This window comes from Pristis pectinata, chromosome 4 (assembly GCF_009764475.1).
Source record: "Pristis pectinata isolate sPriPec2 chromosome 4, sPriPec2.1.pri, whole genome shotgun sequence".
Classification (NCBI taxonomy): Eukaryota; Metazoa; Chordata; class Chondrichthyes; order Rhinopristiformes; family Pristidae; genus Pristis; species Pristis pectinata.
The window spans coordinates 83887768-83901368 of record NC_067408.1 but is presented as its reverse complement, the minus strand read 5'-3'; the positions used below and the strand labels follow the sequence as shown (position 1 = coordinate 83901368).

The window sequence follows — 13601 nt, the reverse complement described above, 5'->3', positions numbered from 1 at the left end:
TGGAACCAATTCTATCCAGATGTCCCACTATTTCTTCCTTAGTGACAGCTTTCAGCATTTTCCTGATTACAGTCATTAAGCTAATTGGCCTGTAGTTACCTGCCTTTTGGCTACCTCCTTTTTGAAACAGTGGCATGAGATTCGGTGTCTTCCAATCCACCAGGATCTGCCCAGAGTCCAGAGAATTTTGGTAAATTATCACAAACGCCTCTACTATAACTTCCACCATTTCTTTCAGCACCCTGGCATGCATTCCATCAGGACCATCAGCAAACTCGTGGGCCTAATGGTAGATGTTTGCTCAGCACTACCTCTTTAGTGACAGCAATTGTATCGATGTCCTCACCTCCCTCTTTGTCATGTTAGTTTTTTTGTTTTAGAGAAGTTGATTTCTGCCCAAAATTAATGTCAGCCTAGTTTGGAAATGCTTGTTTCCAAGGTACAAGAGTCCATATTATAACATAGTTCTTTTCAAGTTCAAGTTTATTGTCATAGGTATAAATGCCATGAAAATTAGCTTTTTGCAGCAGGTGCACTGTATTTTCCAAATGGATTTCAACCCCAAGCACCAGGCCTAGTCTAAATCCATGAAGGGACGTTCTACGTACTTATTAAATACTCCACTTTGATTCCTGACTGGAGACTCGCATCTTTCATTTTCATCTGCCTTAGCAAAAAATCCAACACTCGATGGTTCTGGAGGTTTAGTTCCTCTACCTGAGCTACTCTAACCTTAATTCTGTCCCAAATCCTGAGGTTAGGGCTTTGAATACTAGGGGAAGGCGTTTATGCTCTTTATGGTGCAACAATGATTCTTGGCCCTCAAAGGGTGCAGGGTGGAAGGTGGTGCTCAATTGTGGTCAATGTGCAGGTTGTAAATAATTCAACGTTAGGCACTGTTCACGTGCTGGATAGAACCGGTGAGATTTTCTGGAGATTCTGTTGCCCTACCTTTAACTGTGGCATCTGGATAAGGATGGGTTGGGATAGGTGGATAAAACTGTCCACCTCTGCCTTCACGGCACCTTTGCAATGTAGCTGGAAGTTTTAGGAACAGAATCTACCGCAAAAACTGGAATCAACAGCTAGCGTCAATAATGGTGACCATGAAATGACTGGATATTCATTAAAACCTATCTGCTTTACTAATCTCCTTTAGTCGAGGAAATAGAGTCATACAGACCTTTTTTCCCATCTACACTACATTGGACCTGTAAATCCACCATCCTACCGAGCATGGCCAACATGTGACTCTAAATCAACAGCAACATGGTTGATACTTTTCTAAAATAGCCCAACATACCCTTGTATGAGCAATAAATGTCAGTCTTTCAGTACAGGGTATTTCCTGTTTCTGTGGTATGTACATGTACGTTTTTCAGAGGTGATATAATGTCAGGCATAGTAGCACAGGAAATAGTATCAAAATGAAGTGAGCAAAATAATAGCTCTTATCTTCTCTCTGATATTCTTCTACATAACAGTATCACACAGCATCTCCCATGGTTTTGAAATCCAGAACGATTTACATATCACACTCTTAGACATGCTTAAGATACGTAAATTAATAAAACATGGTAATATTGTTTATTATATGCTGTCAGGATGTCTACACATATCCAGTGTATGATGTATGATTTTAGTAATTTGTGGGGCTTGATGAATGGGCAAATTGCTATGCAACAACATACAGACAATCAAGTGATAGTTTGTTTTACAGACTCATGGTGAGAAGGATATGGAAATTGTCTCTTTTAACTATACTAAAATTATTTATATATCTTCATTCAAACATTTAAAATCTCTGTATCACTATGATGGCCTGAACTCCTGCAGCAGCCAAATCAAATTGCACAGTTTAAACAAAACTCATGCAGTTTGTAAAAACAACCAATCCTGAAGCTAACAAACCAAAACTGAAGCCCCGAGCATGATTTCACTGAATAAAGTTGGGCTAGCAACTTCCTGACTGTGGCTGTTCAGTTAAGTAGGTCCAAGACTCATCGAACAGTATTTTCAACACTTATTGTGTGACAGATGATGCTTCATTCAGCTAGGATCCTTTAGCACTATAAAGGGGAAATGGATCTCTAAATGACCGAAATTGGCCCCTGACAGTTGTCCACAATCTTAATACAATCCAGTGCAATATACTGAGACTATTTTGCTTCAGATGTGGTTTCCTCTGCCTTCAAGCTTGGTAAAAGACTGCCAACATAATGAATTGCTTCGGGGGCAATTTCAAAAGTTTTCATGCCAATTTCCACTCCTACATCCAATGTGCTAACTGAGCTCATTCACACTGCACCTGAGGAGATGCAAAGGAGCATCTTTTTGAAAAATAGTTCAAATTATGCACTTTCCTTTATGTCTGTCTAACTCCATCAGAAGGTTCTGATTGCTCCAAAAGTGACAACCTGGGGATAAATCTCTGAAGGACTTCAAGTACAGTACAGCACCAGTGAAGAAATACACATTGAGGCTTATTGTTACTTTCAGCAATGTTGGAAAACTGGTGTTAACAATTGTTTGCCCATTATGCAGTTGTCTTCTCTACTATCTTCTGAAGGAGTGGTTTGGGATGAGTGGGCTAGATCGGATCAGTGCACAAATGATCTGCTTTTTAGCAATTTTTCACCTATTCTAGAATATCTCTGGCCCAACATCACACCTGTAAAATCCTGTGGTAGACTAATGTTTCACCAAGGTCACTTGTGTTGGAGTATTCAATGACATTAATTTCCCTGGCTACTGGGAAAATCATGCCACTACTTGCTAAATGTCATTGCACAAATAGAAAGAGAATGATATTTGGCTCACTGATGGATCCTGTGCCGAGCAGGTACCTAATCTGTTTAAAAAGTGCAATGCGGTCTAAATATTTTTTTTTGCAAAGATAAGGTTAAAGGGATAATGTCCAATGCAGGCCTTGAAATAGCAGAAATTTGTTACTTTCAGTCCTAAAGACTACCTGTTCAATTTGTTCTCTTAGCTTTGTTCCACTGGATAATGTGAACGTGATCAGCAGCTCACACCATATCTGAGGACAGGCACAATCTGAATACAATGCTTGCTTTGTCATAATGCCACTGTACATTACCCTCCCATAAAGTAAAAGGATACTGAAGATGACACAAATATATCAACTTACCACTTGCAGAAATTGTGACAAATGTTCATTGTTCTGAGATGGATCATAATAACTCGGTTGTTTAAGCTTGGCACAAATGTAATCTGCCATTGACAGCAAAAGTTCAAAGCAAAGAGGCGCAATAATGTGAAACATCTGTTTAATGTTGCATTAACTGTAGACCATTGGCACCTGTGACAGTCCAACACTGACAACAGTCTTGCAAGATGAGATGACAGAGCTCACCTTGAAATGCAATCCTCAGCCCTTGCAGAACTGATTGTAAGCAGCTGCCAAATTGACCATGGAGAGGGCAAAGTATTCAGTGCAATTGTGCGGGCTATCAACTTCCAGCCATCAGGGAAGGTAGTGCACTCAGAAGTGAAAGATCTGCTTCACTGTCTCCAAACAACTGTGACCTGTGGAGAAGTAGGGATCTGGAAGCTGCCCTAAAACACAGTGCGAGGCTTCAGCAGGCAGGATTGATGGCAATTCCATACATTAAGTGGACTGGAAGTGTATTTTGTTTTAGATGTTGTGGTATTTGGATTTCTCTGGTAGTGTAAAGGTCAATGTGCCAATATCTTATTTATTTGGTTCAATGGACACATTGATGCACTGACATACTTCAACATGCCGATCAGTATACTCTCCAAGTAAATTAGACCACAAAATATCAATGAAAATAGCAAATTGTGAATGAGTCAAAAAGGTTCGTGAGAAGTTGCAAGAGTGAGATCCAAAAAGTTGGAAACGAGACCAGATCAAAATCCAATATGAAAATAATATTTCATTTTATGCACATGAAAGGCCTATCACATCATTCACAAACAATTAGATTTTAAAGGCAAATTAAATGCAGAAACTTGCAACATAATAATAAAACAAACCAGACACTGTAAAAGTTTCCAAATCCAATTAAAAAGCCAGGTGAAATAGCTTAATCTTAAATCATTCCATGAAGATGACACAGGTTTGTCCATTCCCCTTTGTTTCATGGAGGCACAACCAATAAAGGATAATGTACGATTTCAACAGGACAATAAGCAAGCACAGTCTAAATCAATGTGAGTATGAGTGAGATACTGTTCCTTGCAGTGCTCACTGGTCATCCAAGGCCATAAGTGAACCAATGGACACACATGATCCCTCTGCAGTGACAACACTCTGGAAGAGGGACTGGCAAGCCAGTGGCCAGAACAAACCTCCCCACCTATCCAATTCCCCCTCAAGTGGCTTCCATCCTAAACCACTGAATCAGACAGACCCACGAGAAGGTTGTTCAGCTTGCACACCCCTCTACCTCTGTGCGACTTAAACTCTTACATAGATCATGCTGTTTCAGCCTGAGTGCAGGTCTCCTGTCACAAACATTTTTGTAGCAGGTCCAATGAGGCATGCAGCTTAGCATAATCAATGGGACTCCAGCTGCTTAAGTCTTTACAGCCCTAGGAATAAAAAACTAGCCACCTTCCACACAGATAAATAACAGAAGTACTCATACTTTTAGACATTCTAAAGGAAATCCCCAATTCAATGGAACTGGGCTGACACAAGATGTCTGGGAGCATCACTGCATTTTCAGTTTTGGTCCCCACACGAGTGAGCAGCATTCTCAACTTTAAGCAACATATTTATGCTTCAAAGGCAAAACCCTTTGAACGGTGCTGTGCTGTTAATCTTTCCATCCAGTTTCACAAAATTTGAAACACTATGGTCTCCATGGATACAACACTCCTTCCTGGGATTTTTCGATCGATTCCTTTCTTCATGCAGGTCTGAGGTGAAGTGATTCAAACATTTTAGTGAAGCAGTTTGAAAGCAGCTTTTTCCATTTCAAGTAGAGGTTGGGGGAGGGGGTCAGTTCACCCACAGTGCTTATCATTTGCATATATAACATAACACCAAGTGCAATCTGTACACTCTGTACTCTCAGTAATTTAGCTCAAAGGACACTAGATTCTAAACATTCCCAAAACAATATCTTGTTTGGCAGAAGAAAGTGCCAGATACTGACCTCTTTGTTTTGAGTGCACAGTGGTTTCTATTTGCTCTAAAGAAAGAAACATAAAGATAACATTTACATGAAAAATAATTTCTCAGAATACATAGCTTGTATCTGCAAAAACCCACCGGTCAGCAAGAAATAGAGAAACAGTGCCATCTGCTGACAGACCGACAATATGACCAATAGAATATGAAACAGAAACGAAAAACAATTTTAGGTCTTGGTAATTGACAAATTTGTTTTTTTTTCTAAATAATCTTGAACGGGTGGATTCATCATGTTACCCTGCCAAATCCACATACATCTCATACTGGAAAACCATGCAAAACTATTCTTGAAACCCAAATCCTACGTGGTAACAGACATGAGCTGTCAAATGGGTTGAGACTGGAATGCTCTCTTTCAGCAAGGATGACCACGATAAGTTAAATGGACTGTCACTGTGTGGTAGGTAAATTTTTATAGTTCTGTAACTCTATGGCAGCATGAATGCGACTTCAAGTATGATCCAAAAAATAAACAAGCATACAGAAAACCAAAGTGGAGCTGACTCCACAGTGTTTCCTTGCTGCCCATGTTTATTTCACTTACTTGTTTTCTTTCATTATTTCTGTGCTGTACTGTTTCCCTTCTTGTCCATATTTCAGTTCCTTTGATGTCCCATGACTTAGATTTTCCCTTTATCCCTGCAGCTTTATTTCTGACCTTTCTCCCTTTTGTTAATATCATCTTTATCACTTCCGTCACACAGTTTTATGTGGGGGGGGGGGGGGGTGACGGCAACCTAACTTGGCCCTCCTGGTCGTGTAGGTTTCCCCCTAATAAACCTGCCAACCAAGGGTACCAAGAAGCAAATTGAGCATCATTAGTTCCAGAATGTTTATCGAAGTTCTATGTTTCTATGAAGCCTTTTTTATTTACTCTTCATGCAATCTATTGTCTGTGCTCACCTCTGTTATATTACCCAAGAGGCCTGTGGATGCCAAGTCATTATATTCCAGGCTGAGATCAATGGACTTTGGCACCAAAAGGTGCATCAAAGGGGATGAAAATGAGGCAGCAATGTCAACTTAAGGGTAGGTTTTCTAATATGGCAGCAAGCTCACCTACAGGAACACAGTGAAGTTAGAAGATAGTATATATTTTTAAAATAGTGCCTTTTTAATTCAATGTTTATAATCAGAGGGGAAATAGAAGTGAGAAAGGCAAAACTTCTGAAATGGGGTACAGCAAGTTTGATTACCTGTGAGCTAGAAAATCAGCTCTGATTTTATTGTCCGGGGATGCAGGCTGATAGGAATGAATGGATTAATCTTGTTTCAATCTCTAATGATCTTAAATTTTGTTCTCATCTATTTTTTACATTCAGCTTTGTAGATTTATCTTCTGGAGATCTTGAGATGGAGGTTGACTTCTCCATGTTTCATCTCCACTGCATTTGAAAGACCCGCTAACAACCAACCTAAAACAGAAGGAAATAGTATAGGAGCAGAGTAAAGCCATGGAGAAATCGGAAAGGGTAAAGTAGTGAAGTTAGACAAGAAATATTAGAGAAGAACAAAGAAAATAGTAAATTTCACTGAGGTTGCCCTTTCATGGAGCTCTGGGGTACTTTCCAGATATATAGTTCTCACAGGGAGGCCTGGTGATCAGTTCAAAGGCTTGGTCTTCCAATGCATGCCAAAGAAAGTTTGATAAATAATCAAAACTGGATGACTTTTTTTGAAGTAAATACTGATGGTTTGTTGAGTTGTGTTTTCATTAAGAGAGTAGCCAAGATAACTGGATCCATTTTCTTGGCACGAACCTTACTAGCTATTAGTTAATATAATGACAATACCTCATATTGGACTCCATATCCATAAGAGAGAGGATGTAATGGAGCGGTTAGGAAATATTAGGACAGATAAGTCCCCGGGGCTTGACGGAATATTCCCCAGGCTGCTCCGTGAGGCGAGGGAGGAGATTGCTGAACCATTGGCTAGGATCTTTGAGTCCTCATTGTCCACGGGAATGGTACCAGAGGATTGGAGGGTGACAAATGTTGTCCCCTTATTCAAAAAAGGTAGTAGGGATAGTCCAGGGAATTACAGACCAGTGAGCCTTACGTCTGTGGTGAGTAAGCTGTTGGAAAGGATTCTTAGAGATAGGATCTATGAGCACTTAGAGAATCATGGACTGATTAGGGACAGCCAGCATGGCTTTGTGAAGGGAAGATCATGTTTCACAAGCCTGATAGGATTCTTTGAGGAGGTGATCAGGAAGATTGATGAGGGTAGTGCAGTAGATGTGGTCTACATGGATTTTAGTAAGGCGTTTGACAAGGTTCCACATGGTAGGCTTCTTCAGAAGGTCAGAGGGCATGGGATTCAGGGAGGCTTGGCCATGTGGATTCAGAATTGGCTTGCCTGTAGAAAGCAGAGGGTTGTGGTGGAGGGAGTGCATTCAGATTGGAGGGCTGTGACTAGTGGTGTCCCACAAGGATCGGTTCTGGGACCTCTATTTTTCGTGATATTTATTAATGACTTGGATGAGGAGGTAGAAGGGTGGGTTAGCAAGTTTGCAGATGACACAAAGGTCGGCGGTGTTGTGGATAGTGTGGAGGACTGTCGAAGATTGCAGAGGGATATTGATAGGATACAGAGCTGGGCTGAGAAGTGGCAGATGGAGTTCAATCCGGAGAAGTGTGAGGTGGTACACTTTGGAAGGACAAACTACAAGGTGGAGTACAAGGTTAATGGCAGGATTCTGGGTAATGTTGAGGAGCAGAGGGATCTGGGGGTTCACATCCACAGATCACTGAAAGTTGCCTCACAGGTGGATAGGGTAGTTAAGAAAGCTTATGGGATGTTAGCTTTCATAAGTCGTGGGATCGAGTTTAAGAGCCGCGAGGTAATGATGCAGCTCTACAAAACTCTGGTTAGGCCACACTTAGAGTACTGTGTCCAGTTCTGGTTGCCTCATTATAGGAAGGATGTGGAAGCTTTGGGAAGGGTGCAGGATGCTGCCTGGTTTGGAGAGTATGGATTATGAGGAGAGACTCAGGGAGCTAGGGCTTTACTTTGGAGAGAAGGAGGATGAGGGGAGACATGACAGAGGTATACAAAATATTAAGAGGAATAGATTGAGTAGACAGCCAGTGCCTCTTTCCCAGGGCACCAATGCTCAATACAAGAGGGCATGGCTTTAAAGTAATGGGTGGGAAATTCAAGGGAGATATCAGAAGGAGGATTTTTTACCCAGAGAGTGGTTGGGGCATGGAATGTGCTGCCTGGGGTGGTGGTGGAGGCAGGTACATTGGTCAAATTCAAGAGATTGTTAGACAAGCATATGGAGGAATTTAAAATAGGGGGATATGTGGGAGGAAGGGGTTAGATAGTCTTAGGCGTGGTTTAAAGGTCGGTACAACACGGTGGGCCAAAGGGCCTGTATTGTGTTGTACTGTTCTATGGTATCACTGTTGCCACTCTGAGTGTACAAAATTCAGAGTAGAAACAGTGATTCACAAATGCATGAGAAATGCTGCAACTGTTTAAGTTTTGTGATTCTCGCACAAGCGCACCTTGCCATAACTTAATCATTCCTCAGATCAGGCCTTATATTCCGGAACAATGATATTTCCCACCTCTTCCAGTTTACAAATCTGTGATGACTTCCTTGTTATTACTGTTCATGAATGAGGCAAAAACAAAAGTTCTTCTCAACATGGCAGCAAGATGTCTCTTGTAAGTAACATAACATTCATATCAGTGGTTACAAATTCTCTCTCTGAGGTGCATCAATGCCACTGTTTATCAAAATGTCTTGAAACAATTTGCATTTCTTCTACACTATTATTTTTACAAGGGTTTGCTGCTCAAAATAATGGATGATTCTTTGCTGATTTGAATACAGATTTATTTTTATTCATACAGAGGACGTGGATATTTCCTGCAAGGCTGTCACATCACCCTTCCCTAAATAGTCATGGGGATGTTGAGCCACCTCCCTGAATCACTGTTGTCCTTTAGAGATATTCCTGGGTAGGGAATTCCAGAATCTACAGTCAGCATCAGTAAATCTGTCGGTGTGAGACTTTCAGAGCTATGTGACCTTGGTGGGATCCATTGTACCTCTCCCCTTGTTCCTCTGGGCGGTAAAGGTCACAGGTCTTGGGAAATGCTGTCAATGTAACCGAGGCAGTTGCTTCAGAGCATTTTGTACAGGATATACATCGCAGCCACTGTGAACCAGTCGGGGAGGAAGTGAATGTCTAAAATGATTGGGGTGCTACTGCTGTTTTGTTTAGCATGGTGTCAAGCATCTTGAGGACTGTTGAAGTTGCAATCATCCGACAGAGTGGAGAGAATTTGCCCACTCTCATGACTTTTAATCTTGTAGTTAGTGGGAAGGTTTTGAGTGTCAGGATGTGAGTCACTCATTGTAGGATACCCAACCTCTGACCAGCTCAGATCGCCACAGTAGTGGTGTGACAGATCCACTTAAGTTGTAGTCAATCCCATCTCACTCTTATTCCAACTCAAGAAGTTGATTGTGTAGGGCTTGGCAATGGTAATACTGTTGAATGTCAAGAGATAGGATCTCTCTATTGGGGATGGTTACTGTCTGGCATGTGTGTTTTGAAAGGTGTTTGCCATTTAACGCTCAAATGTGCTCCAGGTCTTTCAATGCACAGGAGTAAATTTCTTCATTCTCTTGGCAGCTGAGAATGAAATTGATTGGTATGTAGTCAATGGCAAACATTCCTGCTTCAGTCATTAGGGAGGGAAGTGTTTAAAATTCATGTTATAATGAGGGATCTGAAAGTGAACTACATGTTGGACTTTTTGCTTGAAATATGTTCACAGTTCCCTTTCACATGTAATATATTCTGGACATAAATCCTCATTCTTGTCAATTCATTTGCAGTGATGCTTCAGAGACAATCTTAATAACCTTGTCTGGGAATATATGATTTAATTCATGGGTAAATTTCTATTTCTTTGTAATAGGTCATAAAGACAAATTATTCATTATAAGTTATAAGTTAGGTACAGAAAAATGGAGGTACACACACCATGGTTCATTGTCCATGGAGATGTAACAAGGGGTAACTAAGATTTGAATAAAAAATTTTAAATCTACATGAAGTGAGTTGGCAATTACGTTCAGTTAATATTCAATTAATTCAGTTAATATTGAGTTAATATTCAATATAAAGGATTTTTGTGGCATGTTATTGCAGAGACTGGGGGTAAAAGGGGAATGTAGATGGACAGTCATCTGCATTTATAAAAAGTGAATAGATGCATCAGGGCAAAGGACCACTCGTTAAGATCAAGAAATATATCAAAGCTGAATGCCTAATGTTAGGATTAAATAACACTGAGTATACCTTGGGATAAAAAAACATTAACTGCTGGAAATACCCAGCAGTTCAGGCATCATCTATACAGAAAGCAAAACAGAATTAATGTTTCAGTTCAGATCAACAGTTATTGACCTGAAATATTGACTTTGTTTCTCTCCACAGGTGCTGCCTGACCTTCTGTGTATTTCTAGCATTTTCTGTTTTTATTTCAAATTTCCAACATCTGCATCATTATGCTTTACAAATAAACGCTGGGACAGGTTGCAACAAAAATCTTCAGAAGATTGATGAAGTCACTGCCAACAGACAAAACAAAAGGCCAAGGACATGCCACATGAGCATGGTCACCAGAAGGTGAAGAACAGGAAATTTTGACCCAGGTGTAAACAAAAAAAAGTTACAAAATATAAGCAAATGAATTGACTTGAATAAATACTTAAGATTAATCAAATTCATGAACAGCTTTTGTTCTTGGTATCAACATTCACCTGTTTGAAGCTTCCTGGCAGGGTGTTTCATGGGTTGGTATGGCAACTGCTCTGCCCGAGACTGCAAGAAATTGCAGAGAGTCATGAATGCAGCCCAGTCCATCCCAAAAACCAGTCTCTTCATGATTGACTCTGTCCACACTTCCCGTTGCCTTGGAAAAGCAGCCAATGGAATCAATGACCCCACCCACCCAGTCATTCTCTCTTCTCCCCCCTCCCATTAGGCAGAAAATGCAAAAGTTTGAGAGTATGCGCCACCAGGCTCAAGGACAGCTTCTATCCCACTGTTATAAGACTCTTGTATAATAAAGATGAACTCTTGATCTCTCAGTCCACCTTGTCATGGCTCTTGCACTAACTGCACTGCACTTTCTCTGTAACAATAACTCTATATTCCACATTCTGTTTTTTTCACCTTTTGACTACCTCAGGGTACTAACGTATGGAATGATCACGTGGCATGAGTGCCACGTGAAAGCTTACTGTGAAATACCCTCCAACCATTGTTAAAAGGCAACAGGCAGCTCTCAGGTCTGATTCTCCATTTGATGAATATGACAGACTTATTTTTTGCATTCCATATATGAACAATTCTGTATTTTTTTGTTAAGCACAAGGCTGTCCATAATGCAAAATAGATGGTAAGAAGCAGTATAAGTTTTTGTCAAGTGGCTTTAGATCATTCCCTTTGGTTATCGTCACCAACAAATAGAGGGTGCTGACCAGTACAACAACTTCATATTGACATATACTCCTTGACAAGTTTTTAGGAGACTAAAACTAGATTTCCTTGTGTTATGGATTAGGTTACTATTGGTGCATGTCCCTTTAAGACATAGCACAGAGAAAGTGTGTGTGTGTGTGTGTGTGTGGTGTGATTAAGACAACAGGAGATAAGAACGTGATGATGTTTTGGAGCGGGGAAGGGAGGGGAGGGGAGAGGAGAGGGAGACACCAGCCTGCTGGTCTCTGTATTGATGGATGAAAAACAATGACTGTGTCTGTCACTATAATCCACGTATGGATTTTTGGAATAATCCAGTGGAGTCCACTTTGTCGTTAACCTGTAGAAGGAAACAGGTATTTGTGTGGATGGCCACGTCTCGGATGCCCTTCAGGGTGGCAGACACTTCGGAACAAAGGAATGGAGATCATCAGTGACTGAGGTGTCGTATGGGTTCCATCGTGGAACATTTGGATTTTGTACTTACTCGCTATTTTCTCTCTGCATTTCCTCTTCAGTCAACGGTGGCTTTGCAGAAGCCTTTGTTCACGTTTCATCTTACGGCTTGCTGAACTGAACTTTAAGAACTATTCCTGGACTTGGAGTTTGGGAATTTGCCACACACACACTTCGAGTTTAGTTTTTGGGGTTCATGTTTAAGATCTAACATTTTTACTTCTAACATTCTAACATTTTTACTTTTATTTTTCTTATTATCATAAGTAGTTATTAATAAAATAGTTTTTTACACTTATACATGACTTGGTGTGTTTCTTTTGTTGCTGGTATGTGACACTTGTAGCAACTGTATAAATGAAATGCCAGGAACCTTGTGAAAGTGCAAAGTGATCCTATCTTCCTTTCTCTTTTGGGGATGTCTGATATTTGGCCACATCTCCATCTCTCATGAATTTTGATGAATCTTCCAATGATACACTATTGTGAGGCTTCAGCCAGAGATGAGATTTATATTCGTGTGGAATTGTAATGAAATTTTTATTCCTACTGAGGTTTTTAGTATTGATATTTTTTATCCCGGTGGATTTATTTATGTTTATTTCTGTTTAGTTGAAGCTGAGCAGTGCAATTCTTTGAATCCAGCATCCCTTATCACTTGGGTCTTCACACATCATGGAGACTTTCCTCTTGAACAGAATCTGGATTGTGGGGTCAGTACCTCACTACATTCCACCTTACTTTTTATTTAAAGAAATTGAAATATAAATTGTTGTCATATTAATCTTAGGAGCATCCAATAATTGAAAGTGAGACATGAAATTGAGAGAAGTAACCATTAGTGCTGTCTGCTTTATTCAGCACTATTTGCCTTCAGTCTGAAATTTGAACTGAAAGTTCTCTGGACATCTACCTTATTTATCACTTCAGTTGAAAAGAAGGCTCTATCTTGTTCAGTCAATATACCTTTTTTTCCATTACTTTCTTAAATATTCTGGTTGAGTCACAGGTAATTTCTAATGCCAAGTAGTGATTTTTATGACAGATTCAATTGCATGCTACCAAATAAGTGCTACTGAATAGGCATTTGACTGAGATACTGGCCAGAGACCAAGGCCAGCTCGAGGAGAAATGGGGGTGTGAGATTTTGTGTAGATAGCATTGGTAATAAAATTTGGGACCAAGGGTTAGGGATTTAAGGATTTAGGGATTCAGGGATGTAGCCAGTGTGGAGCTGGGAGTGATTGAAGGTTGTGGGGAGATCCCAATCTCCTCTGAAGGTCTCGGGGAATTGCTGGGTTTGAGGCCTGAGCCAAGTAGTGGGTGGAGCAGAGTGAGAGAGGGTAGCACAAAGATCGGAGGGTTGGAGGCTATCTGATTGGTGACCTGCGGATCAGAAGATGGAGGGGTGAGAGAGGAAGAGAGGGAGGGGGGAGAGGGAGGGA

The 13601-nt window shown here is 40.6% G+C and overlaps 1 protein-coding gene across 5 annotated transcripts in view; it reads right to left on the bottom strand.

Moving 5' to 3' along the window:
* Window positions 1-13601, bottom strand: part of lsamp (limbic system associated membrane protein) — a 1650453-nt gene that overhangs the window by 26933 nt on the left and 1609919 nt on the right. For 3 of the 5 annotated variants that reach the window (XM_052013654.1, XM_052013653.1, XM_052013652.1), the window contains 2 exons: window positions 10977-11037; window positions 5148-5183 (listed from right to left, as the gene is read on the bottom strand). The exons of 1 other annotated variant lie outside the window; for it this stretch is intronic. In XM_052013654.1, the coding sequence (XP_051869614.1) occupies window positions 5148-5183; window positions 10977-11037 (97 nt within the window). The remainder of the gene's footprint in view (window positions 1-5147; window positions 5184-10976; window positions 11038-13601) is intronic. One more of the 5 variants, XM_052013655.1, reaches the window with a different exon arrangement.